The sequence below is a fragment of the Cydia fagiglandana genome, chromosome 3 (assembly GCF_963556715.1).
Source record: "Cydia fagiglandana chromosome 3, ilCydFagi1.1, whole genome shotgun sequence".
Classification (NCBI taxonomy): domain Eukaryota; kingdom Metazoa; phylum Arthropoda; class Insecta; order Lepidoptera; family Tortricidae; genus Cydia; species Cydia fagiglandana.
The window spans coordinates 23,608,913-23,633,940 of record NC_085934.1 but is presented as its reverse complement, the minus strand read 5'-3'; the positions used below and the strand labels follow the sequence as shown (position 1 = coordinate 23,633,940).

At 40.9% G+C, this 25,028-nt stretch overlaps 3 protein-coding genes across 4 annotated transcripts; 1 reads left to right on the top strand and 2 right to left on the bottom strand.

The window, feature by feature from the left end:
• Window positions 1-3,540: 3,540 nt before the first annotated feature.
• On the bottom strand, window positions 3,541-5,195 carry LOC134680586 (uncharacterized). The gene is made up of 2 exons (XM_063539694.1): window positions 4,874-5,195; window positions 3,541-4,196 (listed from the first exon to the last, which is right to left on the bottom strand). The coding sequence occupies exons 1-2, from the start codon at window positions 4,944-4,946 to the stop codon at window positions 3,652-3,654; spliced, it is 618 nt and encodes a 205-aa protein (XP_063395764.1). The 5' UTR covers window positions 4,947-5,195; the 3' UTR covers window positions 3,541-3,651.
• Window positions 5,196-6,267: 1,072 nt separating this feature from the next.
• Window positions 6,268-11,333, top strand: LOC134680390 (lipid droplet-associated hydrolase). The gene is made up of 2 exons (XM_063539517.1): window positions 6,268-6,584; window positions 10,420-11,333. Exons 1-2 carry the CDS (start codon window positions 6,401-6,403, stop codon window positions 11,139-11,141), a joined length of 906 nt encoding a protein of 301 aa, XP_063395587.1. The 5' UTR covers window positions 6,268-6,400; the 3' UTR covers window positions 11,142-11,333.
• Window positions 11,334-14,549: 3,216 nt separating this feature from the next.
• On the bottom strand, window positions 14,550-24,292 carry LOC134680389 (alpha/beta hydrolase domain-containing protein 17B). Of its 2 annotated transcripts, XM_063539515.1 has the most exons (5): window positions 24,203-24,292; window positions 23,487-24,119; window positions 18,713-18,845; window positions 16,046-16,163; window positions 14,550-14,697 (listed from the first exon to the last, which is right to left on the bottom strand). In XM_063539515.1, exons 1-4 carry the CDS (start codon window positions 24,214-24,216, stop codon window positions 16,080-16,082), a joined length of 864 nt encoding a protein of 287 aa, XP_063395585.1. In that variant the 5' UTR covers window positions 24,217-24,292; the 3' UTR covers window positions 14,550-14,697; window positions 16,046-16,079. The 2 variants fall into 2 exon arrangements, with proteins under 2 accessions (XP_063395585.1, XP_063395584.1); XM_063539514.1 differs by having other exon boundaries at window positions 14,551-14,697; window positions 23,487-24,286.
• Window positions 24,293-25,028: the final 736 nt, after the last annotated feature.

Below are 25,028 nucleotides of genomic sequence, written 5' to 3'. Positions count from 1 at the left end.
ATGGCGGTGCGCGCATATGCGACAAAAAAATCGCAGCGATTTTAAAATTGTGATTTGTTACATTTTTCAGCGACAGCGCGTGACGCGATTGTCGCAAAGTGAATTGCAGCATACGAAGCTGTATGGCCCCGCGCGCACTGCGATAGTAAAATCGCAGCCGGGACCTCAGTCGGCATTTCGCTCTCCAAGCGTCAACATATCGGAACCTGCTTCTCCAATGGAGTTACAAGATGAGACGCTAGATGTTGACCGTTTCATTATAGAAATAGAAGGAGATCACCTTTGTGGTATAAATACTCAGTCATACAGCGATTGCATATTGTTTCACGACAAGCGACTGGTACGACATCCATGTCGAGAATGAACAAATCGTCGACTTTTTCATCGCAGTGCGCGCACTGAATTTTCTGCGATAAATTACAGCGCGATTCTAAAATCGTGTCGCAAAAATTAAAATCGTGGTGCGCGCTTGGCGTAACGCTACACGTCGACTTCGCACATTGTTGTAATTATTTACGAGCTTAAATAATAGTTTACGAACCTCACTCAATATAGACTTTATTAATATTATTTAAAATATATCCCTTATAAACCGCAAACAATTTGAATGAATGACATAAATTGACAACTGACTTTTAGCTTTTTTTTTAAATCATAGACAATTGGTGATACAACAACGAAATATCTGTCAACAATTTTTGGCTAGCCAGACTCTATAGATGGTCAAGAAAATCTTGTCAGTAGAAAAGGCGCGAAATTCAAATTTTCTGTGAGACCATATCCCTCCGTGCCTACATTTTTCAAATTTGTCGCCTTTTTTACCCTAAAAAAAGCCACTAAAAATATTTCTTCTTCTTTGTCATCACACTCTTGTCAGAGTGCTCGTGGTCTTCATGTCAGAGCCGGTGGCAAGCTTCACAATCCTTCGCCATTCCTCCCGTACTGTAGCCCTTAGCCTTGTAGCCAAATATTTAGCCCCTAAAAAACCATAGACTTATAATATATAGAGACGGTGTCTCAGCGAGCTGTCACTGTTGCCACTTTTGTTTAGTGTACGATTAACAATGAGGCCCACCTTGCTGTAGCCATGTCGATAAAGTCATATCGATAAACTATCGACATTTCTTGCAATTTTAATTTTACTTCAAAGGCTTAACGATATCTAAAATGACCAAAAACGCTTTTATTCTTTATTGTGGTTATCGGATCACAATTTTATAGTCACGCCCCAGCAGGGAACCAAGGGAAAGTTCAGATATTTAATTAAAATACATAAATACCTCCTAAAATAGGTGTTCCGCAATAATTGAATTATATTATAATATATTCATTATCCATTAGTATTTCAATTATGTTTATGTTTAACGAACAGTGGCGGATTTGCAGTCTTTGCCGCCCTAGGCCCCAGGCCCTGTAGCCGCCCCTTTCAAAGTACCGATAATATTGACTACATTTTGAGTTATTTCTTGTTTACCATCAGCGAATTTTTTGTCACAATTTGCCGCCCCTAAATATCTTGCCGCCCTAGGCCTGGGCCTACTGTGCCTTAGGGCAAATCCGCCACTGTTAACGAAGATATTGAAGCTTCAATTAATGGCTATTTCGTTCCGCTGTGTAGCGTTTATCGATATATAACATGATTAAAATCGACTTTTCACATCCCTAAAAGAGCACACATATACGCTTTTACGCACACATACACAGCCTGGGCGCATCAAGAAAGGCAACACTTGATTTGAAGTCCACCTTGTCAACAGTATGGTTGTCCTTTTTTGACAAACGGCATTTTTAAAAGAGCGAGGAGAGAGAAATGATACTAGTTGCTGCGCCGTGAAAGAGAACAGAAAACGTTGGGCCCTTGAAAAAAACCCTAGCTGGTTTATTTCCCCCTAAATTTAGTGGTAAAACCACTAAGTTGGCATCCCTGTCATTTGCATTATATTTGCATACTCTCTACTACTCCTAGAAACTGTCAATGTCAACGTCAGAAATGACATAACAATGTTGCTATGTGTCGTAGAAACATGGAAAGCCTTTTATTCACAGTCCAGTATACAGTCCTGCAAGAGGAGCGGCAGTTTTATATAATCTATTTTATTAATTATTATAATAATACCTTTAAACGAGCAATTCTTGTATATTTATATATTATATATCGGGGATCTCTAAAACGGCTCTAACGATTTCGATGACATTTGCTATATGGAGGTTTTCGGGGGCGATAAATCGATCTAGCTAGGTCTTATCTCTGGGAAAACACGCATTTTTCGCGCAGTTCCCAAGCTTTGCTCGGTTAATACCAGCAAGTCCCCTTAAGAAATAAGGTTCTTTCTTATCTACACTACACCATTTATCACTTTTTGAGGTGCCGTTTAAGCACATCTTTGTACCTGAAAGTGCCATATAGAGCCGAGGGTCAAAATGTCACTGCCAACGCGTGTCACCTGACCAGATTTCATCAAAACATGAGCTAAAAGTCAATTTAAATGTAACTTTATGGCTAGTTTTACTACACTTAGTTTAGGCACCCCTAAAACTATATTAGTTAGTACAGTCATCAGCAATAGTATCTTACACAACTAGGGCCGCAAAAATATGTGACACGTTCTTATTTGGAGCGCAATAAGAGCGCGTCATATATTTTTGCGGCCCTAGTTGTGTAAGATACTACTGCTGATGACTGTACATTCATTATTGAATGCACAAATTAAATTGTGTCGTACCTACGGAACTGCATCGAACATTTCCGGCCTCGCGGTACCGTCATTTCCGGTACCGTGTGTGTACCGATTTGTCATACACACGGTAGATAAAACTGCGCAAATCGGACTGCACAGTTTAATCGCTACGATATAGTTAATGCCGGCTACACACCTAAGTAACTATAAATCGTAGCGATTAAACTGTGCAGTCCGATTTGCGCAGTTTTATCTACCGTGTGTATGACAAATCGTTGTAGATTATCGTAACGATGTGTGTGTAGGCCAAGCGCGCACCACGATTTAAATTTTTGCGACTCTATTTTAGAATCGCGCTGTAATATATCGCAGAAAATTCACTGCGCGCACTGCGATGAAAAAGTCGACGATTTGTTCATTCTCAACATGAATTTCGTACTTGTCGTGAAACGTGTCTTCAATGACTTTACTTCCTTCTATTTCCTTATTTAAACGGTTAACATCTAGCGTCTCATATGAAGCAGGTTCCGATATGTTAACGCTTGAATAGCCAAATGCCGACTGAGGTCCGGGGTCCGATTTTATTATCGCAGTGCGCGCGGCGCCAAACAACTTCGTATGCTGCTATTCACTTTGCGACAATTGCGTCGCGAGCAGTCGCGGAAAAATATGACAAATCACAGTTTTAAAATCGCAGCGATTTTTTGTCGTATATGCGCGCAATGCCATATCAACACATACGTTACATTTCTGCGACTAAATTATCGCACGACAAAAAATCGTAGTGCGCGCTTGGCCTAACCTATTGAGTATACACGTGGTATACACATACATTTAAAGGAAAATCCATAAACATAGGAAAAAAGTTTTAAATAATGTTTATTTGCACTTAAATTAATTTTATAATATCAATATCATACATAACTAGCAATATTCGCATAAACATTGGAAATGGAAATATGATATCAAAAGCTTATTTTACAACTAACTCAAAGCAATTGTTCAAACTTTTAGGAAAATATATTTGTGAGTACTGTGTTTTAGATCTACCATAGTTTACTTGGTGAACAACAAGGCAACTTTTCAAAAATCTATAATCAGCCTGCAAGTCTTTGTGCATGAGGAAGTCAATGAACCACAACAATGCTTCATCGTCAGTGGTTTGAGCGGCAACACTCTTCATACACAAGATGTCCTCTTCATTTAGAATCCCCTTTTTGATCAAGTTTTTATTGCTGCAGTGTTTGCTAGGTGGTGGCAAGTGTTCCTGTTGGTGGGTGTTGGAGCAGTGTTGGATGGAAGCAGGAGTGACCAAAGTCGGCAATGATCTGATTGGAGTGACAGCCTTGACTGGCGCGACCAACGGCTTGACGGCAGTGAATGATGGCTTGACAGGAGTGACTGGTGGTTTGACGGGAATACTTCTGGTTTTGTTCTTATTTATCCAGTTAAATTGTATTGCATCAAACCGCTGGTCATCAAGATAGGCAGGTATGTCTGGCTCCTCATTATAATTGGCTGAAAATAAAAATCATAACACAACTGTAAGAACATGTTTATTACTAGCCCACCCACATGTGCCTTTTCCCTCCCTTACCCTAATGTGGTAGGTTAATAAAAAAAATGTATCTGTCCATCCTATAGGCTTAAGCTGTCTACATAAATTCCATCACAATTAGCTCAGTAACTGAGACATAAAATTTTATAACCTGATTAATAGGGTTACATCACCACACAGGGTTACAGGGTCACACATAGGGTTACAGACGACCGGTCTGGCCTAGTGGGTAGTGACCCTGCCTGCGAAGCCGATGGTCCTGGGTTCGAATCCCAGTAAGGGCATTTATTTGTATGATGATACAGATATTTGTTCCTGAGTCATGGGTGTTTTCTATGTATTTAAGTATTTGTATATTATATATATATCGTTGTCTGAGTACCCGCAACACAAGCCTTCTTGAGCTTACTGTGGGACTTATAGTCAATCTGTGTAAGAATGTCCTTTAATATTTATTTATTTATTTACATCAACATTTATAATTTAGTATGGCATTTTATTTAATTGTATTTTATAGCAGTATTTGGCGCATTGTAATGCTCAACCCATTAGTTATAATATATATGTATAATGTACTTATAGGTATAGACTTATGATTCTTATGAACTTGGGGAAATTCCCTTGATTACCTACTTACTTGGTAATTCGTCGTCACTGTCCAAAAGGTCTTGCAGCTCTACTGTGTTATTATTACTCGTGGGCTTCAACATGTTACACTTAACTTTATAAAATTGTACTCAACAAAATCAATATTTTGAGTTATATTTGCTTGCTTTTTAATGACTCCGTTCTTTCAATCTCTTCAATTAAAGAAAAATCGCTAAGGGGAAAATGACCAACTATAAAGATAAAAAAACAAGATTAACTGAAAAAAACAATGGCACGCTCTTATGTTATTTAATGCTAACTAATAGCTATACTAATTAACTAAGTTAACTAACAAGCCCCCTACTCTGTCTGTTCTCTTTCACGGCGCAGCAACTAGTATCATTTCTCTCTCCTTGCTCTTTTAAAAATGCCGTTTGTCAAAAAAGGACAACCATACTGTTGACAAGATGGACTTCAAATCCAAGTGGCCCCTTTTTAGGCGACCCAGGTTGTACATGTGTGCGTAAAAACGTATATGTGTGCTCTTTTAGGGATGTGAAAAGTCGATTTTAGTCATGTTATATATCGATAAACGCTACACAGCGGAACGAAATAGCGATTAATTGAAGCTTCCATATCTTCGTTAAACATAAACATAATTGAAATACTCATGTATAATGAATATATTATAATGTAATAAAATAATTAAATTATTGCGGACCACCTATTTTAGTAGGTATTTATGTATTTTAATTAAATATCTGAACTTTCCCTTGGTTCTCTCCTGGGGCGTGATTATAAAATTGTGATCTGATAACCACAATAAAGAAAAAAAGCGTTTTTGTTCATTTTAGGTATAGTTAAACCTTTGAAGTAAAATTAAAATTGCAAGAAATGTCGATAGTTTATCGATATGACTTTATCGACATGGCTACAGCAAAGTGGGTCGCTTTGTTAATCGTACACTAAACAAAAAGTGGTCCCACTGACAGCTCGCTTGGAAGGTATCTGTATATATTCTTATATTTATGTTAACTAATGACTTTGACGTAAAAGTGTGCGTTTAAATACTACTAGATATTCTAAGACTAACTCTTAGACTTTTTATTCAAAATACAAATCCTCATTTCGAAATATTAATTACATGGGATTGTACTTTAAAAAACATTGATTTAATTCTTTATTCTGATATTTTTATGGTTATACACATTTTAAAGCTTTTCTTCTTTCTTTGAACTAGTAACAATATGTACTGATTTGGAACGACCTTTGATTGACTTTTATAATTACGTCTCCGAGGGCCTACCGCGAACCACGTTCGACGTGTTGCCTCTCTGTCGCACTTGTAAATTCGTACGTAAGAGTGACAGGGAGGCAACACGTCGAACGTGGTTCGCGGTAAGCCCTCTGCACTGCGGCGGGTTTCGTACTTTTCGTAGTCGTACATCAAATTCGTAAACAAACCGTGTAGGGCCAATTTCCAGTATTTCCTGCAAGCAATACCTCCATTCATCAATTGATAACGCTGCAACACTAACGTCTCCATCGAGTTCTCTCGGACTGGAACTGCAGCACGATGGAAAGTGTCTTCATTAACCTGAACAACGTTCAAACAAATGTTTTAACATGGGGGGACCCCTTCGACTCGAAGAACTCTGATGTAATTATCTGTATCACTGGAAATCCAGGAATCCCACATTTTTATGAAGAGTTTGCTACGGAATTAAATAAAAGCACTAGCCTCCCAATTTGTGTAATTGGTAAGTGCAGCCTATTTTCCTTGTTATTTTTTTATATAATATAGAATAAATAGCACGACTGGGATAAATATAAGATCGATGTTTGACCCTTATCTACATTTATATAAATTAGGTCAGTCTGTTATTATATTTTCCTCACAAAGTATACAATATTAATATAACCCTTAAGTGATAGTTTTCATTTAAATCCCTTGATGGACAGCACTGCATAATATGCATAATAATACAGGGTATTTGGTACATCATTTGCCAAATTATAACGGCAGATAGCTTGAGTCATTTGCTATGTTCTCATGCCTAGAAAAACAAAAATGGCCATGTTTTTTACTACTATGCAAGTAAAAATTTGAAATTTACGAAAAACTGTTATAAAGGAGGCTCTTTAAGTCTAAGTTGAAATGGTGCCAGGATAACGAAGAACAAATAATAATAATAAATAAATAAATAAAAGGGATGAAATTTTTTTGCACCAAATTTAAAATTTCTAGGCTTGAGAAGATAGCAAATGACTCAACCTATCTGCCGTTTTAATTTGGCAAACGATGTACATACCGAACACCCTGTATTTTATATTATTATATAGACTAGGAAGATGGTATTAAAATATTTAAAGTTTCCTGCTTAGTACAATATTATAATTATGGACTAAACTGAAATATGTTTTGTCTCTTAACCTTTTAGCCACCATAATCTGATAGATATAAGCACCAGGGAGTAATATAAGTAAAGGAAGAGTGCTAACTCAATATACCAGGCCCCTCTTTCACCAACGTGACAGGTGCGACGAATTGTAAAATCACTGTTGCTGACGTCACAGGTATCCATGGACTACGGTTACCGCTTACCATCGGGCGGGCCGTATTCCTGTTTGCAATCATTGTATTATTTTAAAAAACTTTATGATATCGGAAAAAAACAGATATTTCTCTTGCTAAGTTTATTACAATTGTCACGAAATTCCGACATATAACTCATTACCTGTCAAGAATTACCTACAATTCTTCTAAATCTTTGACAATTGTCAGAAACTTCGCAAGAGAAATATCTGTTTTTTTCCGATATCATAGTTTTTTTAAATAATACAATGATGGTGGCAAACAGGAATACGGCCCGCCCGATGGTAAGTGGTAATCGTAGCCCATGGATGCCTGTGACGTCAGCAACAGTGATTTTACAATTCGTCGCACCTGTCACCAATGTGAAATTGGTGCCAGATTTACTGTCAAAACGTGAGTTATTTTGTAGTCAACATCTAATGCCAAGTAGTGGAATTATCAGTACCGCTACTTGACACTACATGTTACATGTGTCACTACTGACGAAAAATATACTACTAAAACAATTTACAACTAATATTATAAGCAGAAGGGGTTGAAAATAGAGTTCCGGTTTTTAATCCTGTTATAGAGTGTGCGGAAAGGAAAGGGTCATGGAATGTAAGGGAGCCCATACACTTCACGATTCTTTGCTTTTCGCGCAGACTCTATAATATTAGCTGAAAATTGTTGAGCATTAGTTTTCGTTTGTTGCAACATCTATTGTCAACTAGCAGTACTGATACATTCCGCTACTTGACGCTAGATGTCGACTATGAAATAACACGCGTTTTGGCACAGAATAAATAATAGTACTAGGTACAGAAGACTCACTCTCTAAAAAAACGCGTCTGTCACGATCAGCACAGATATGGCCGCTAGGTGGCGACAGCGCCACGCGCGGCTTATGGCAAACCCCAAAATTGGGGTCGAAAGGATGTACTTTTAGCTATCTGTAGCAAAGCGACGAAATCGAGGAGTGAGCCACGCCTGGTTTCGGTAAGAAAACTGATGTATGGAGTTACCACTCTTCCTTTACTTACATTACTCTATGATATGATAAGACACACAATATCCAGCTCATTTTGCCGCAGTCTGATTAATCCGACAACACTTAGTGTAATTTCGTACCGGCGGCGACACGAGCTCGCTCAATGTAAAATTGTAAGTAAGCAGTTTAACCGTTACTTATTCAACTTATTTGTAATAATACTTACATAGGAAACATCCGCATTTCTCAAACTGATAACGATAATCGGCGATAGCCTTGTCATACATTATAATCATAATTTGTTAACATAATTATAGCCAACTTATCAAACAATATAGTTTTAACCAACATTATTATGATAAAACATCGAGTTTGCCAAATCAAAAAAAAGTTACGGTCTGATGGCATGGTCACGTCACGTACGAGTACGGCCTCGCAACGCAACGCTCAAGATTCTACTTTTAAACCACTCTTACGCTTGTGGTTCAATTTTGGGGTCTTTCGCTTGCTTGGGTATCAATACTTTGCCTTCTCGTAAAACAAACAAATAATTTTGTTTTGTTGACGCGAACCGTCGCGCGTGAACCCCGCGGCGAGGGAATTGTGCTAGCAGTACGCCAAAAAAATACGGGAAAAAAAATTGCGTGTGTAGGCCTAAATGAAAAGCCTATTTAAGCCGATGCTAACAATATATCACATCATTACTTATATTTTAACATTTTTTTATTAGAATAAAAATAATTTTCAAAACATACCAAGTTTGGGCTTGATACTCGTACGATACAAATTTGGTATGTTTTGATAATCATTTTTATTCTAATTTAAAAACTTGACTGAAATGTAATGCTTTGATATCTTTTTAGTATCGAGAGCCCTTTTAGTTAATACCACACACGACAGGTTTCTGAACAATTCTTTTTCCCATAATTTCAAAACAGATGACGTCATAAGAGTTTTTTTGGCGCTACGGGTCAAATTGATTCAAATGGCCTGAAGATCAATCGGGTCAGTATATAAAATATACACATTTTTAATATAGTATTCACAATGTATATGCACACTTTGTATAATTTTGTTTAGTATAAGATTTGCATGGTATAATTGCTGTATTGTATAATGATAAAATGTCTAATTCCTGTTTGAATAACATTCAATGTACATAATTTCATATTTTATAAATGTTAATTTTCATAACAATTATATAGTCGAACGATCATAAACTATATTAGTTAGTTGATCTAAGAACATAAATAATAATGTTCAAAACGCCTAGCAGAATTGCAGAATTTATTTCTTACAACCACTCTAAAAATCCCTTAAATAGTTAACCATTGAAGAATTTTGTTCTGGCGCTTCGCCGGCCGCTACCGCGGCACGCTAGCTTCGCTCGCTCGGCTCGCGCGCTGTTTGTTCGCATTTCAACCTAACACTCCTCCTCGCTTCGCTCGTCGTCGTACCTAACGGAGACCTGCGTCATTATAGAACAACCGGCAGAACGTATTCATTTAGTTTCATATCTATTTGATCATATGTATAATTCAGAAGGTATTTATGTCATGTAATTATTATGTTATATATCAGATATTTCAAATATTTTTATTTGTAATAATTACTATAAGTTTTGTATGTTATACAAAAAATAATTAGCCAATACAATTTTTATATGACATACTAATATATGCGAAGTACATTAGATAATTTCTACAATATATATTAAAAACATATATTTTTTGTTGATATTCCTAACGTGTGTTATATATTGTGAATAATATTAAAATTAGATTATATCAAATGTTGGTATAAATTATAAGACGCACCCAGATCAATCGTACCGAGTTTCACACCTATAACACCATTTGCAGCATATTACTGAATTTCGGGGTGTAAGTACCTATACCCCGCTAACAAGCAAACTCTAAACATTACACCCGACATCTTGCCAGACATGCTCCTTGACCTCGTGTTGTCGTCGGTGTCGTTGAATTTACAAGTCAAAGTCAACTTTAAATATTTTTCTCTTGTATTGAAGGTCAAGCGGGGCACGTGGAGGTACCCGAGGAGAGATCGAACGTTCTCGAGCGCCGCGAGCACTTGTTCAACCTGGAGGCGCAAGTTCACCACAAACTAGACCTGATCGATAAAATAGATAAGCGCCGTAACATACACTTGATCGGTCACTCTATAGGCGCGTGGCTGATTCTCGAGGCGATCAACAAGCGAGACAGTTTGATAGACAGAATATGCTCCGTCAACCTGCTGTTCCCGACCATCCAGAGAATGGCCGACTCTCCGAACGGTAAGAAACTGAACGGCATCGTGAGGAGATTGCACTTTGTTGCTATCCTCCTCTTTACATTAATCCACTCTCTGCCGGATGCCGTTCAACGGTTTTTGGTGGGCGCGTATTTGAAGTTGAATCGTCTGCCTCCGCACTACGATGAGAGGATACTGAAATATCTTCGGCCGCGGGTGGCTGAGAAGGTGTTGCACATGGCGTACGACGAGATGGACCGCGTGGTGTCGCTGGAGCGCGTCAGCGGAGCGCTGGCGCGGACTAAACAGATCACCCACGTGGTGTACGGGGCGCAGGACGGCTGGGCGCCGCCCGCCTACATGGACGACCTGCGCCGGTTCCAGCCCGACCTCCAGATGACCCGGGTCCACATCGACCACACGTTCGTTCTCACCTCCTCAGAGAAAGTAGCAGAGTTAGTTTCAGATTATATAAAGCCAAAAATTAAATCATGTTAATGTTAAATGATCTAGGCAAGGGTTAGTAAATTGTGTCGGTGATAGCGAGGGTGACAGGGCAATTGAAATATAGTATGAGATATGTGCACTTTAATTTATTAAAAATGTAAATATATATAATAGGTACCTGTTATGTCACATTACAAGTAACACTAGATAATAATAACTATTAAAAATTATTTATAAATCGTATTAAGTTCATTTTACTTTTAAATATTAACAAGCTCTTCTACATGTATGAACGTAACTCGAAATAAATCAGCGAGAACGGAAGCGATGGCACGGAGGGGCTTCGGTGAGACGGCGGCGGGGCCAAAATAAATGTGGCTACACATAAATGCATTGCTTTATTTCTCTCGAAATCGTCACATAACTGCTCAATTTTGCTATCACTTATAATTAGAAATAAAAATCTAGTCGAACGGCAGTCGGGTGTAGAAAAGCTTGCGTCTCCGCGGAAGGCGTACGTACAACTTAACATAAAGTCACCGTCGACAATTGTAGCAACACTACATTGTACATGTCGTGTCCGCGCGTCGTGCAAGCGCCGGCGCCGGTCCGTCTCCGCTCCGTCCTGAGTGATGCGAGCAACGAACAGGAAGCTACATATGTGCTCCTTGTGTTTTATGCTTATCCCGTGTTTAATACCCTGTCAAAATAAATCTTGACGACTGCAGCAAATCAACGAGTTACGTGTCAGTCTCTGAATAATGAAAATCAAGGGGCAGCTAACTCAACACAGACTGCAATGACAAAGTGTGGCCAGTGACACCTTAAACGTCAATTTTCTACATACGTTCAGTGTGTTACTGTTACACTTGGCACGTCGGTGCTGGGTTGGCTTTGTCCGACTATAAATAAGGGTATTAAATGCTTCAAGGTTGATTCTACTCAAACAGGAGCTATATGAGATTTCAAAATAATAAAAAAGAGATCACTAAAGGCCAGTCGCGGCGAATGAGATAGAACGTGTTGTGGGAGTAGAGCCGACCGGCGCCGACCGTCGACGGGACGAGTACACAGATCTATCTTTCGCAAATCGACTACGGAATGTTCTCTCAGGGCTATCCCTACTCGCCCACACCACTGGGCCCTGAACATTTTCTATCACTTGTTCAAACTGAACTATCATGAAATAGGTAAGTGAAAACCATTAAGTGCCTAGTAAATATATATACCTATTCCATTCTTACGGTATAGTTCGTTTTTTTTAGCATTAGAAAAAAGGTAAACAATCTTGATGTGTCTTTTAATTGAAAAACACGCTTATAGTGTATAGAACATTATTTGCGGTATTTGACGTCTGTCACTCACAACAGCAATACTACGTAAAATGTCTTGCACATCGAAATCACAAAGGAAAACAACTGCACTGCAAACGTTTACGTTCTACGTCTTTTTTTTTAATTTTAGGGTTGGCCGGTCACCATCGTTATGAATCGGTAGTCGTCTAAGTAAATCGATATGAATTTTTCATTTTTCTTTTAATAAAAGTAAGGAAAAGGTGGATAATTAACTGTAAGTATGGATATATTTATCGTCACCTAACATACAACAAATTTGACACAGAAATAACATAAATAAACTTTAAAATAGATCCCGTTAGTTTAGATTTTGACGATGGGTGCGACCTACTCGGTCGGTGTATTAAATGCATTTACCTTGTGGGAAAACCATATAATTGTAGCTTTATTTAAAACTCAAATAAAAATTCATTATACGTCACAATTCGATACCTCAGTCTACGTGCCATCCAATCGTAATCGCTTGCTGTGACAATCGATTTGGGTTAGTTACATCTCTATATACGTCAGTCACAATGTGTCAAATAACGCAAATAATATTGCATACAGTATAAAAAATAAGTCACAACAAATAAATGATCGTATTACGTCGTACGATCGTAATACGATCATTTATATTCTTCTGCTTTCATAAGTAATAGTTACTGATTTTTATAAAGCGTTTTACAATTAAAAGATATGTCAAGATCGCTTACCTTCTTTGTATTTCTTTCTAATGCTAAAAAAACGAACTATAGGTACTAATAATTAAGAGAAAATCCACAGAGATGATAAATGTCCAGAGGTAGGGTTGTTACGAAAAAGCTCTTCATAACAAGCCGATGATGCACACATACTCACTATTGGGTTTCAGCCATACACCTCCCTTGGTTTGTGAATGTGTGCGTGTCGCGCGTAAACACGAGGAAATCGGCGTGTTATGAGATCACAGTTTGTCTTCGCGATCGTACTTCAACTTTGTGGACATTATAATTTTACTTAGCGAGCAAAAAGGTTAGAATAAGTGGGAATAGCCCCTCGGACAACGTAAATCAAGTTATTACAAACATGCATATAAATTTTACACTTTTCCCAATATGGTTCCGTTACAATGCATTATTCAATTTACGGTAACAACTTTAAATACTGAGTTATTTCATACTACCTAGAGCTATATACAACATTTGGAAGAATCGGGTCGCAGCACGGGTCGACCGGCGAACTGTTCGGGAGCGAAACCGGCACGAGCGTATCGCGCGTGCGTCTGTCGAGCGAGCCCGGCGCGGCGGGCGGGAGGGCGGGGGGGGGAATCTTCCTTAAGTAATTTACGGCGAAATATAACTAGACGACGATCGTCGCGCACAACCTCCGGCACGATACCGACAATACCTTCGCGGGCCGCACTACGCGAGCGTCTCTCGTACAAATATGATACGATACAATTATAATTTTGAAACCTTACAACTAGGGGGATACAAAATCGAGCCCGACGGGAGTTCAGCACGTGGTCTCGAGCAGCGGGTCCGCCGCCGGCGCGGCGGCCGGCGGCGCCGGCGCGTCTGCCGCCGGCGCCGGCGCGTCGGGCGGGGCGCGGCGGCGCGGCGACGCGCGCGCCTCGCACGTGCAGGCGGGCGCCGCGCCCGGCGACCCGGCGCGCGCCGGCCGCCGCCGCCAGCACGAGCAGCTGTCGTCGCCGCACGCCGCGCACGCCGCCGCGGCCGCGCGCCGCTCCAGCCGCGGCCGCCGGCGCGGCTCCGAGCCCGCCGGCGAGCGCACCCAGGGGTCGCGCGGGTCGGGCGAGGGCGCGGCGCGGTGCAGCGACGCGTCGCTCATCTTGCGCCAGGGGTCGGCCCGGTCGCGGTCGCGCGCGCGGTCCGGCGAGCAGGTCTCGCTGCGCGCGGGGCGGGCGCGGGGCGAGGCGACGGGGAGGCGCGCCGGCGAGGGCGCGGGGGAGGGGGTGTGGCGGTCCGAGTGCGAGCGCGCGCGGGGCGCGGCCGCGGCGGAGGCGGGGGTGACGTCGCTCAGCGAGCGCAGGTGCACGCGGCGGCGGCGGTCGGCGGCGGCGGCGGCGGGCGAGTCGTCGGCGGCGCTGACGCTGATGCGCGGCGCCGGCGCGGCGGCGGGCGGGTTGGCCGCGGCCGCGGGCTCGAGGGGGTTGCAGTTTTTGACGGGGCCGGCCCGGCTGGGCCCGGCCCCCGCTAGCTAGAGGAGCCTCTCGGTGGCCGAGCTGGTGGTGCCGGAGCTGAGGGTCGATGCTGGATTTTGGTCGTCACCTGGAAACGCCCACCTTTGTTAATTATTGAAGATTTAAGTTAGGAGCAGTTCAGATTTCCCATGACACGAGTTCTCTCTAAAGATTAGTCTCACGACTGGCTTTGAATAGAAGATATCGAGAGACGAACAGTTTCCTTCTCCCCAAATACTGTGGTCTCCTACAGCTGCAAAGTAAAGTGACGCACCTTGACGTGTCTGGCCCGCGGCCGGCAGTCTTTGTCAGTTGAGCAGCTCCACGGAGACGAACCGTCTCCGTCCCCCTGGGCACCGTAGTCTCCTACAGCTAGCTTAGTGACGCACCTTGAGAAGTCTGGCCCGCGGCCGGCAGTCTTTGTCAGTTGAGCAGCTCCACGGAGACGGACCGTCTCCGTCCCCCTGGGCACCGTAGTATCCTACAGCTAGCTTAGTGACGCACCTTGAGTAGTCTGGCCCGCGGCCGGCAGTCTTTGTCAGTTGAGCAGCTCCACGGAGACGGACCGTCTCCGTCCCCCGGGGCACCGTAGTCTCCTACAGCTAGCTTAGTGACGCACCTTGAGTAGTCTGGCCCGCGGCCGGCAGTCTTTGTCAGTTGAGCAGCTCCACGGAGACGGACCGTCTCCGTCCCCCTGGGCACCGTAGTATCCTACAGCTAGCTTAGTGACGCACCTTGAGTAGTCTGGCCCGCGGCCGGCAGTCTTTGTCAGTTGAGCAGCTCCACGGAGACGGACCGTCTCCGTCCCCCGGGGCACCGTGGTCTCCTACAGCTGCATGATACAGTGACGCACCTTGAGTAGTCTGGCCCGCGGCCGGCAGTCTTTGTCAGTTGAGCAGCTCCACGGAGACGGACCGTCTCCGTCCCCCTGGGCACCGTAGTCTCCTACAGCTAGCTTAGTGACGCACCTTGAGTAGTCTGGCCCGCGGCCGGCAGTCTTTGTCAGTTGAGCAGCTCCACGGAGACGGACCGTCTCCGTCCCCCTGGGCACCGTAGTCTCCTACAGCTAGCTTAGTGACGCACCTTGAGTAGTCTGGCCCGCGGCCGGCAGTCTTTGTCAGTTGAGCAGCTCCACGGAGACGGACCGTCTCCGTCCCCCGGGGCACCGTAGTCTCCTACAGCTAGCTTAGTGACGCACCTTGAGTAGTCTGGCCCGCGGCCGGCAGTCTTTGTCAGTTGAGCAGCTCCATGGAGACGAACCGTCTCCGTCCCCCGGGGCACCGTGGTCTCCTACAGCTGCATGATACAGTGACGCACCTTGAGTAGTCTGGCCCGCGGCCGGCAGTCTTTGTCAGTTGAGCAGCTCCACGGAGACGGACCGTCTCCGTCCCCCGGGGCACCGTGGTCTCCTACAGCTGCATGATACAGTGACGCACCTTGAGTAGTCTGGCCCGCGGCCGGCAGTCTTTGTCAGTTGAGCAGCTCCACGGAGACGAACCGTTTCAGTCTCTCCAGGTATTGGTTGAACAGTTCCACGTCGTTGTGGCCGGCGCCCTGCAGAACAGGCATTATTGTGTTATTTTAAGAGAAATAAATTTGACACAATAACAGTATTTCAATGTTTCAAATATAAGAATTTTTTAATTTTGAAGTGAGATTGCTTATTTATTATAGATGTATGACCAATCTCACTTCGAAATTAAAACATTCTGTGAGTAAAACGGCCACCGCGATAGTCCGAATTCGAAGAAAGATTCTCTATTACTCTTGCAATATTCAAGTGACAGGAATGAGGATAGAGTTCGACCAAGCTAAGTTGGCATTGGCAGTGATTTTGATAATAAACCCAGACAATGCGTTATTGACGTAGACGTCATACTTTCATACAAGTTTGATACCTAACACTTGCACGATCTCGGCTATCAAAAGCGCTGCCAACTTAGCTTGGTCTAACTCTAGACAATTTTCTTCCCATGTTCCCATGATCGTAGCCCCTCAGACCAAGGCTCTTTTCCAAGTCAATTAAATATTTATAGTAGCATTAACCTTTTAACCGCCAGCAATTTTTGATCGAGCGTGCTCGTGTCGCCACCGACAGTAATTGTACCACGCAGAGTAAAGTTGGCATAGTTACGGGAGTTATAAATGTGCTGTAAAAACCAAATCAGATCTTTCTTATTTATCAGACTGTGGCGAAAGGAGCTGGATATGTAATGTCTTATATATCAGACTGGCGGTTAAAGGGTTAAAAGCAGCATAGATTCGTCTTTTATTAAATTTATTTACATAAATGGCAAACTTGACGCCTAGTGGCAATCTCTCTACCTGTCAAACAAAGGACGAACAGAACCATAGATGTAGCGCCTTAAGATTAAAGCATTAGTAATTATTACCTGTGACGATTCTTTTTGTTATCATTTCCTTATAATATGTATGAAATGGGTTAAACCAAAAAAAACAGTTCTGGTGACCTGTAATCATCTCCGAGATAACGTCAGGTCAAGAGCAGGGATCACAAATCATTCGACCTTTAGTGCCATGCCATTAGACTGAATGTCGCGCGATATCGCATCCGCGGGACTCGACTCGATGGGTTAATGTTGTACAGTCAAGTGTACAAATATAGGTGCATATAACTTACTCAAAAATATGTCTCATCGTTTTTAATTGGCTGACTTAAGAGCTATGGGTAATATTTTTGTGTAGGATGTGTGCAATGTGCACCCATATTTGATTGTACCAAAGTCAATTAGACATTTAATTGCACATGTAAGTGTAAGGCTGGTAGCCCAAAATTAATTATTAAGTTAGGTCGGTTTAAAATCCATACAAATAGGTAAGTATATGCAAAGACATATGTAACTTCGTATAAGATGAATAAAGTCTAAGAAAAAAACGTGCCTCGGAAATCAAGAAAAAGTCATTCTCGGATAGATGGCGCACACACCTTTGGCCTATGCTCAGCTAGATGGCGTGACGACACCGTTACATATTTAACAATTTTATCACATAGATATCAGTGAATGAACATGGGTCAAAATGATATAAAAATAATAAAATCATTTATCCATATATATTTTTATTTTGATAATTTTATACGTGTTTATGTTGAGTTATAGTCATGTGTCGATAGATGACAGTAAATTTACAGTGACTACAACATTTACTATGACAGGGCCCCTCTATTTATACCAACTATCTATTCTTTTTGGTATATGACATTACCGTCAGACTCGTAAAACATAATTCACAATATTAGTATATTTGTAACCACTTCTGCATTGCTGCTTTTCTCGTATAATACTAGACTTTAAAAACAAAATCAACGCACAGCTGTTTTGAAAACGGCAATGACCTATTGTAACGTAGCGGAGTGGCATACCTGCAGGTATACATATATAACATCAAAGTATTTGTCGTTATCAAAGCGATTAAATGCCGGCACAGATTTAGAGATAAGGCGTTTTTATCGGGCGGTTTGCATTGTGATAACATACGGCGTACGCCTCACAAGTCTCACAACACGCACTCTTGGCCACGTGGCCGACCGAAGGTCAAGTCGAGTGTTTTTGTTTTGTTTTAGAAAAAGTTCTCGCCGGCAGTTATTACTGTTATTAGGCTGTCTTTCCACCGAGGCGGAGATACGCCGATGAGAGGAGACGTGCTGGAAAGAACCAATAGCAATGATTGTTATCCAAATCTCTTCTCCACCCGATTACAACCAAAATGCTTACTGGTTGATTCCCGCATGTCTCATAGATAGCGAGCCACTGTAAACCTTATGCCGTGGCAATAAGGTTCATACCTCGACTCGGAACGGCTTGACAGCGCGAGGACACTCATAGATGGCATGGCAAGCAATTTGTAAACCTTATGGCCACCACAGACTAGCATTTTTTGAGCTTCGGCGTCTAGTCACCGCTATGAAAAATGGCGTGGCTGCGCAGTCGCGCCAACGTTGCGTCGAGCAGCAGAGTTAACTAGACGCCGACCCTCATGTATTATCAGTGGGGTGGCCGTGCAGTGCGGCTCGACAGCGCGCGGACAACGCTCGTAGATGGCGAGCAACTGTCAACTTTACATCGTTGTAATAAGGTGCATACCTCGACCCAGAGCGGCTCGACGGCGCGCGGACAGCGCTCGTAGATGGCGAGTCCGTGCGAGAAGTCGATCACCTCGTCCTCTGTCCCGTGGATCACGAGAACTGGAGAGTTTACTTTCGGTATTTTGTCGATACTGAAACAAAAGATAGCAGTTTAGTGCGTTAGTACTTAGTAGACTACGTGCTAGTACGACTTTTAATTTGGAGCGAGTTCCAACTCCCTAAACCCACTTCGTACAGTCACCTGCAATATTATGTTACACAACGAAGGCCGCCAAAATATCTGACACAATCTTATTTGTAGAGCCATAAGAGCGTGTCACATATTTATGCGGCCTTCGAAGAGTAACATGCTATTGCAGCTGACTGTACATGGATTTTTCCGAACGTATGTACTAAATATTATTTGGTAACTATTTCCTAGCCGCTTCCAGTGAAGGCAGTAATTGTATACAAATACAAATGCATTGATTTCATTACTTTTTAAATCAGTTCTTAGGTATATTATAAGGGTTAATTTAGGTAGGTAATATTATGAAGAGAGGAGACTGAACGTAATCGGCCTAGTTTCCCTTTGGGTGGGAATGTCATGAAGTGGCAGTTGCTTTCGTATAAACTATTAGCACCTGGCAGCCGTGGCGAAAAGCCGTAACAAACGCTAGAGAGATGACGGGTTCAGCCCGTGTTTGAACATATCGCGATCAACAGAATGATTCACCAAAGCTAGAGAATGAAAAGTTGAAAACAATTAAACAAATATGACTCACTGTGTGACTGATTATCTGTTCATATCATCAACCTGTCATTAAACTCTGAACATAACACTAAACTGTAAAACATTTGATACATTCACATACAAGCTGTAAACTTGTACTTAACAGAACTTTAAAAGAATGTACTTAAATGTACAATTTATAATTAAGTATAGTCTTTATGTTATTGTAAAGCCTCGTCTCCATATGCAGACCCGCGATATGGAGACGGGGCTTTAAACTTAATAAACCATACTAAAATATGTTTTGTTTGATAGTATTGATATTAGTAGTACACTAGTACTGTTTACATTAAGTACCTACTAAAGTATTTTAGATTTCACAACCCTTGTAGGTAAATAAAATTATGTGCTACAGATGTAGTGCATAATTGTTTTCCACCGTATTTTTTGGAAACTTTCGTATTTGTCATGCCACATCAGTAAATCTCAGTATTTTTTGTACCCACACTGACTGAAATAGCAAGACTCTTCCTACCGTGAAAATACGATGGAAAATAATTTCTCATGACATGAAATAGGGTCATTGTTGTTCTAACAGGTGTTCAGAAAATGATACAATTCTGTACTAGAAGCATTTTAGGTTCCAAGTCCTTATTTTTTTTACGACAAGCAATTGAAATTTGGGTATAAACTCGGGTGAAGCCATCATTTCAGCCTCGGACTATTGGCGCTCTCACTGCTTTCGAGAGCCAACTACCTCGGCAGAAATGAGTGCCTTTCATCCCTTGGTTATATCTACTAATGCACTACATCTACCACCAACACCTACACCTACCACTAAAAAAATAAAAGACATTTTTCAAAAAGCTTGCACGAAGGTACATAATAATTGTTACAAACTAATTGAAACGGAACATGGCTCCGCTAATCAGTAGGCCTCTAGGCACAGCGGTTCCAAGCGGTAAAACTAAACCACAAGTTACTTTCAATTAAGGTTCAAAAGTTACAGACTACTTTTTTGTGAACAATTGAATCACTTAACTTCAAACACGGGTAAATCCATCTGTCAGATTATTCGATTTTGGTATTAAGAAAATGGGTTTTTGGTGTTAATAGGGTAAATATTTGCTGAGAGGGTTGAATGGGTTTACCCGAGTTTGAAGTTAACAACACAATTATCATGGTTGTAAACATGTATACAACTTTATTTCAGTATCTAATCAGTATTTCCAATCACATAATGTGTAGTGTATACATGTTTATGAATGACTGCATGTAAACAGAATTTATTATGAACTTGTTCCATTGCTACTGAAGCGTCTATAAATGATGAAATAACAATCACTTTTTGTAGCCCAGTAACTATCTAGGGCTTCCAGCAATTATAGTGAAAGTACTTGTACATGTCACAGAACATGAGCTCAATTTACAAGACATTTAGGGCATGACAGTCTTGACAGGCCTTTCAACTGTTCCATCATACATTAAGTTAACTGAGAATTTGTAACTCTTAATAGCAGAGACAAAAGACTCACTGCTCTTTGATACATAATTGATAGTCTTGTTTGTAGCTGCTTGGATAATTAATGAGTGCAAATGGTTGAAAATATATATTCAAGATCATTTACTTGTGTTTTCATTTTGATATTATTGATAAAATTGTAGTCTGATATTGATATAGACAGCGTTTTAAATGAAGGAGATAATGCAAAAGCACTGATAATGCTTGAAATCGCAAATTAACTCTGTCAACTGTAGGGTAGGTATATTTTGAAGATTGACATTGAAACAGTTTTTCTACATGCTGTTAACCTTTTAACCGCCAGCAATTTTTGATCGAGCGTGCTCGTGTCGCCACCGACAGTAATTGGTTAACGCAGAGTAAGGTTGGCATAGTTACGGGAGTTATAAATGTGCTGTAAAAACCAAATCAGATCTTTGTCTTATTTATCAGACTGTGGCGAAATGAGCTGGATATGTAATGTCTTATATATCAGACTCTGGCAGTTAAAGGGTTAAATATACTTACTACAGTTTAGGTTTGGGTCATTCTAAGTTAAGAGGTATTAACGGTGTCCATGATAAATATCCATACATTTCTTAAAAAATTTAAATAAATTATGGCAATTTCCCTTAAAAGATTGCATTTCCTCTATATACAGTAAATTTCAATTAATTAATTAATTCAGTTTTGTCACAATTGCACCTCAAATGTGTAAAATGTCTCTCCCCTGGCCTGTCCCTTTGCAGGTTTTTCAATAAATCAGTAATTTTATCCAGATGTATTTCCCATAAATCCGTTAAATTGGATATACTTCATAAATTAAAACAAATATTGATTGTAATGATAATAATAAAATCCTTTAAACTTTTCTTTTTCATAAAAAATATTTATGTTAAATTTTGTCCCCCAGATTCTATGTCTCCTACCCTGGCCATTATGTAAATGTAAAAATATTGGGTTTTAGGTTTAATTATTGCCATTTTAATCCCAATAGAAATGCATTTCATTCAATACTAACGACCAACCCTGCCACAGTCATCTCTTGGTTCCGATTGTTAGTCATTTTGATCATTGCCCTCTATACTTGACAATGTTGTTTTATGAAAGTGATATCTCCCCTGGTCAGTTTTATTTCAAAATTATTGATATAAATGCTTAATTGTATTTGTATATTTACCATAGGTTTATGCATAGATTATATAAATACTTTAATTTTATTATTTACAATAAATACTTGCACAATTATATCTGATTTGACATGAAAAAGTCACTCCCCTGGCGTCTTTCCCCTGGCGCATAATTTTCCAAAATGTACACTGGAGGTATGAATTCTTGTTTAAATGAATCATTACACTTTAATTTGCTCGAATTTCTAAGATGGCTGGTCAAAATTTAGATTTTGTTTATGTTTTTAAAGAGATCAGGGGAGAGACCCTTCTCTCTTTATTACATAGAAAAAGTACGATCTCTCCCCTGGTGTCTTCTAAAATGGTAATAAATTAAAAGAATGACTGATTAGCTTACAAATATACATAAAAGTGTTGTTTCTATCAAGATATTGTATAATTAGATCAATATTTTAACATTTATGTTGTGCCACCTTTTCATATAAGCAATTACCTCTTAACTTAGAATGACCCGTTTAGGTGCTAGTAAGACCTAGACTTAGACCTTACATGTGGATGATAAAGATTCATTTACAGCTCAATGAACTAATAATATTGATTGATATCTCCCACTGGGTACAAACAGCAACACTGCTAACTGTACATCGGTGGACCTTATTACAAAAGGCACAAGATCCACCGATGTACAGTAAACAGTGTGGGCGACGGTACAAGTCTTGAAGTAAATCTGCTATTAATTATATGTATACATATAGATGATTTTAAATGTTAAGTTTTTAACAATGAATTAGAAGTAAACAAGAGAAACTCAGTGTCCTCTGTGGGGACAATAGGATGTATAAAAATATTTATCAAGTATCCTTCCTGTTTAGATACTAGCACATTCACTATTATTATTAGGAAATTATAATTTGCCTTGTTTTCAATAACAAAACAGTGGCAATGTAAATAAACAGATGTTTCAAAAAGTCTTGTCTACTTCGTTATCAATTAAAGAAGGTTATTTGGTAAGCTACAATTCTCATGCGCATGTTAATGAATGTTAATAGATTATTGTAATGAGACAGTGAATTAGTCATGCAGTGCTTGTGCGAGGCATACGAGTATGTGCTTACTCATAGCATGATAACATTGTTTGTTTGGGTCTTACAAACTGGAGCAGCCAAGAGTTTACAATATGCAGCCTCATGTGTAACATACCTACATACATACAGGAAGGTAGACCAACACATGTTGCTGCTCAATTTAGGGATTATTTATTTTGTTTATAATATTCTCTGTGGGTTTCTTTTTCAATTTGAATCAATATTACCCAGTTCTAAAACCATACATATCTAGTACTAAGAGAACTCTTGATACATGTATTACCCTCTGGATATGAGGGAGGTGTACAGGTAGGCGCGGAGGATAAATGCGGGGTGAGACTAACCTGGGGAAGGCGTCGAAGAACCAGGTGCGCTTGGTGTTGGGGAAGGCGACGCGCATGCCCGACATGAGCGGCGAGTGCAGCACCACGGCGCCCACCTCGTAGCGCGCCGCCAGGTCCACGGTGGGCACGGTGCCGATGCTCTGCCCGTACAGGATGATGTTCTCCGGGCTGATGCCGAAGCGCGTGCGCAGCGCCTGCCACGCCGCGTCGATGTCCGCGTACAGGTTCTTCTCCGACGGCTTGCCGCCGCTCACCCCGTATCCCGAATAGTCGTAACTGAATATATTACAATTTATCCTAGTGCCTAATCCTAAATAAAAGCTACTCATTTGTCCCAGATCTACGGCATTCCCGTGCGAGAACAGTATCGTGAAGCGCGCGTTAGGGCTGCAGCGAACAAAGAGGCAAGCGATGCGGTTGCCCCGCGTCGTCCGCGAGTAGAAACCTTCGATGTTCTCCTTTTCTCGCTCCGTGTACTGCCATTCTGCCCGCTCGGTCAGCGTCAGAGAAAACTTGGAGCCCGCTTCGTCGGGCGTGAATGCATACGTGGGTTCTGGAGGTAGGAATGCGAGCTTAGCAGCGATTTTCCCCGGGCATGGCGGACAACAAAACAGGCAACAGAGTTCACTGAAACTTAACCCGTTCATCGTGAAAATAAATAATTATTTATAGAAAAAATATAATTCAACACTATCCATTAGAAAACCACAACTCACAAATTACTGGGCATGGCGAAAATAAGAAAATTTCACTAAAATTGACAGTTCGTCAACATTTCAGCCATGACGGGATACTGGTGTTGCCAGTGGTAATTTTCATTGTAATGCTTTTTTTTTGTGTAACCAGTGTTAATAACAATGACGTGAAGTTTCTATTTCCTATTAAGCGAGGTTTAGACTAGCAAAAACTTATGCAATTATTTACGTTACATTGCTGACTACTAAGGTAAATCATTCAGTAGTTTGATCAGATACCGCAACGTAATAAAAATTGCATGCTTTGCATGATGATTGTATTGCATGCAAGTTCTTGCTAGTCTAGCTCGCTAACCCTTTGACCGCCGTTGGCATGTATACAAGACAACGATAGAACGATACACTGGCGCCGCTGTCTTGTATACAAGACACAAATTCAACCGCTCGGTAAATGTGAAAAAACATCAATTGTAGCATTTTTTACACTCGTGTTAATGTTTTAGGTCTTTGATTTTTAAAATAATTGCATTCAAAGCAGATAAATAAATCCATTCTTTTATAATAAGGCAATCAAAAAAATTGCTCCAGTTTTCAACGTTTTTCATGTTCCTCGTCGCCGTTGTCTTGTATACAAGACAGCTAGGGATGGGAATGTTAACTCGATATGAGAATATTAGAGATGCAACGGATAGTTGTTTGGCCGGATACCGGACCATCGGCCGAATATCCGGTATCCGGTCGCCGAATATTAGGACAGCGGAGCTGCACCTACATTTCGGTTTTTCAGGTGCGCATTCTGCAGTTTTAACCTATTTCTAAGTGAACGTTCGCGCGGACACATTTCTAG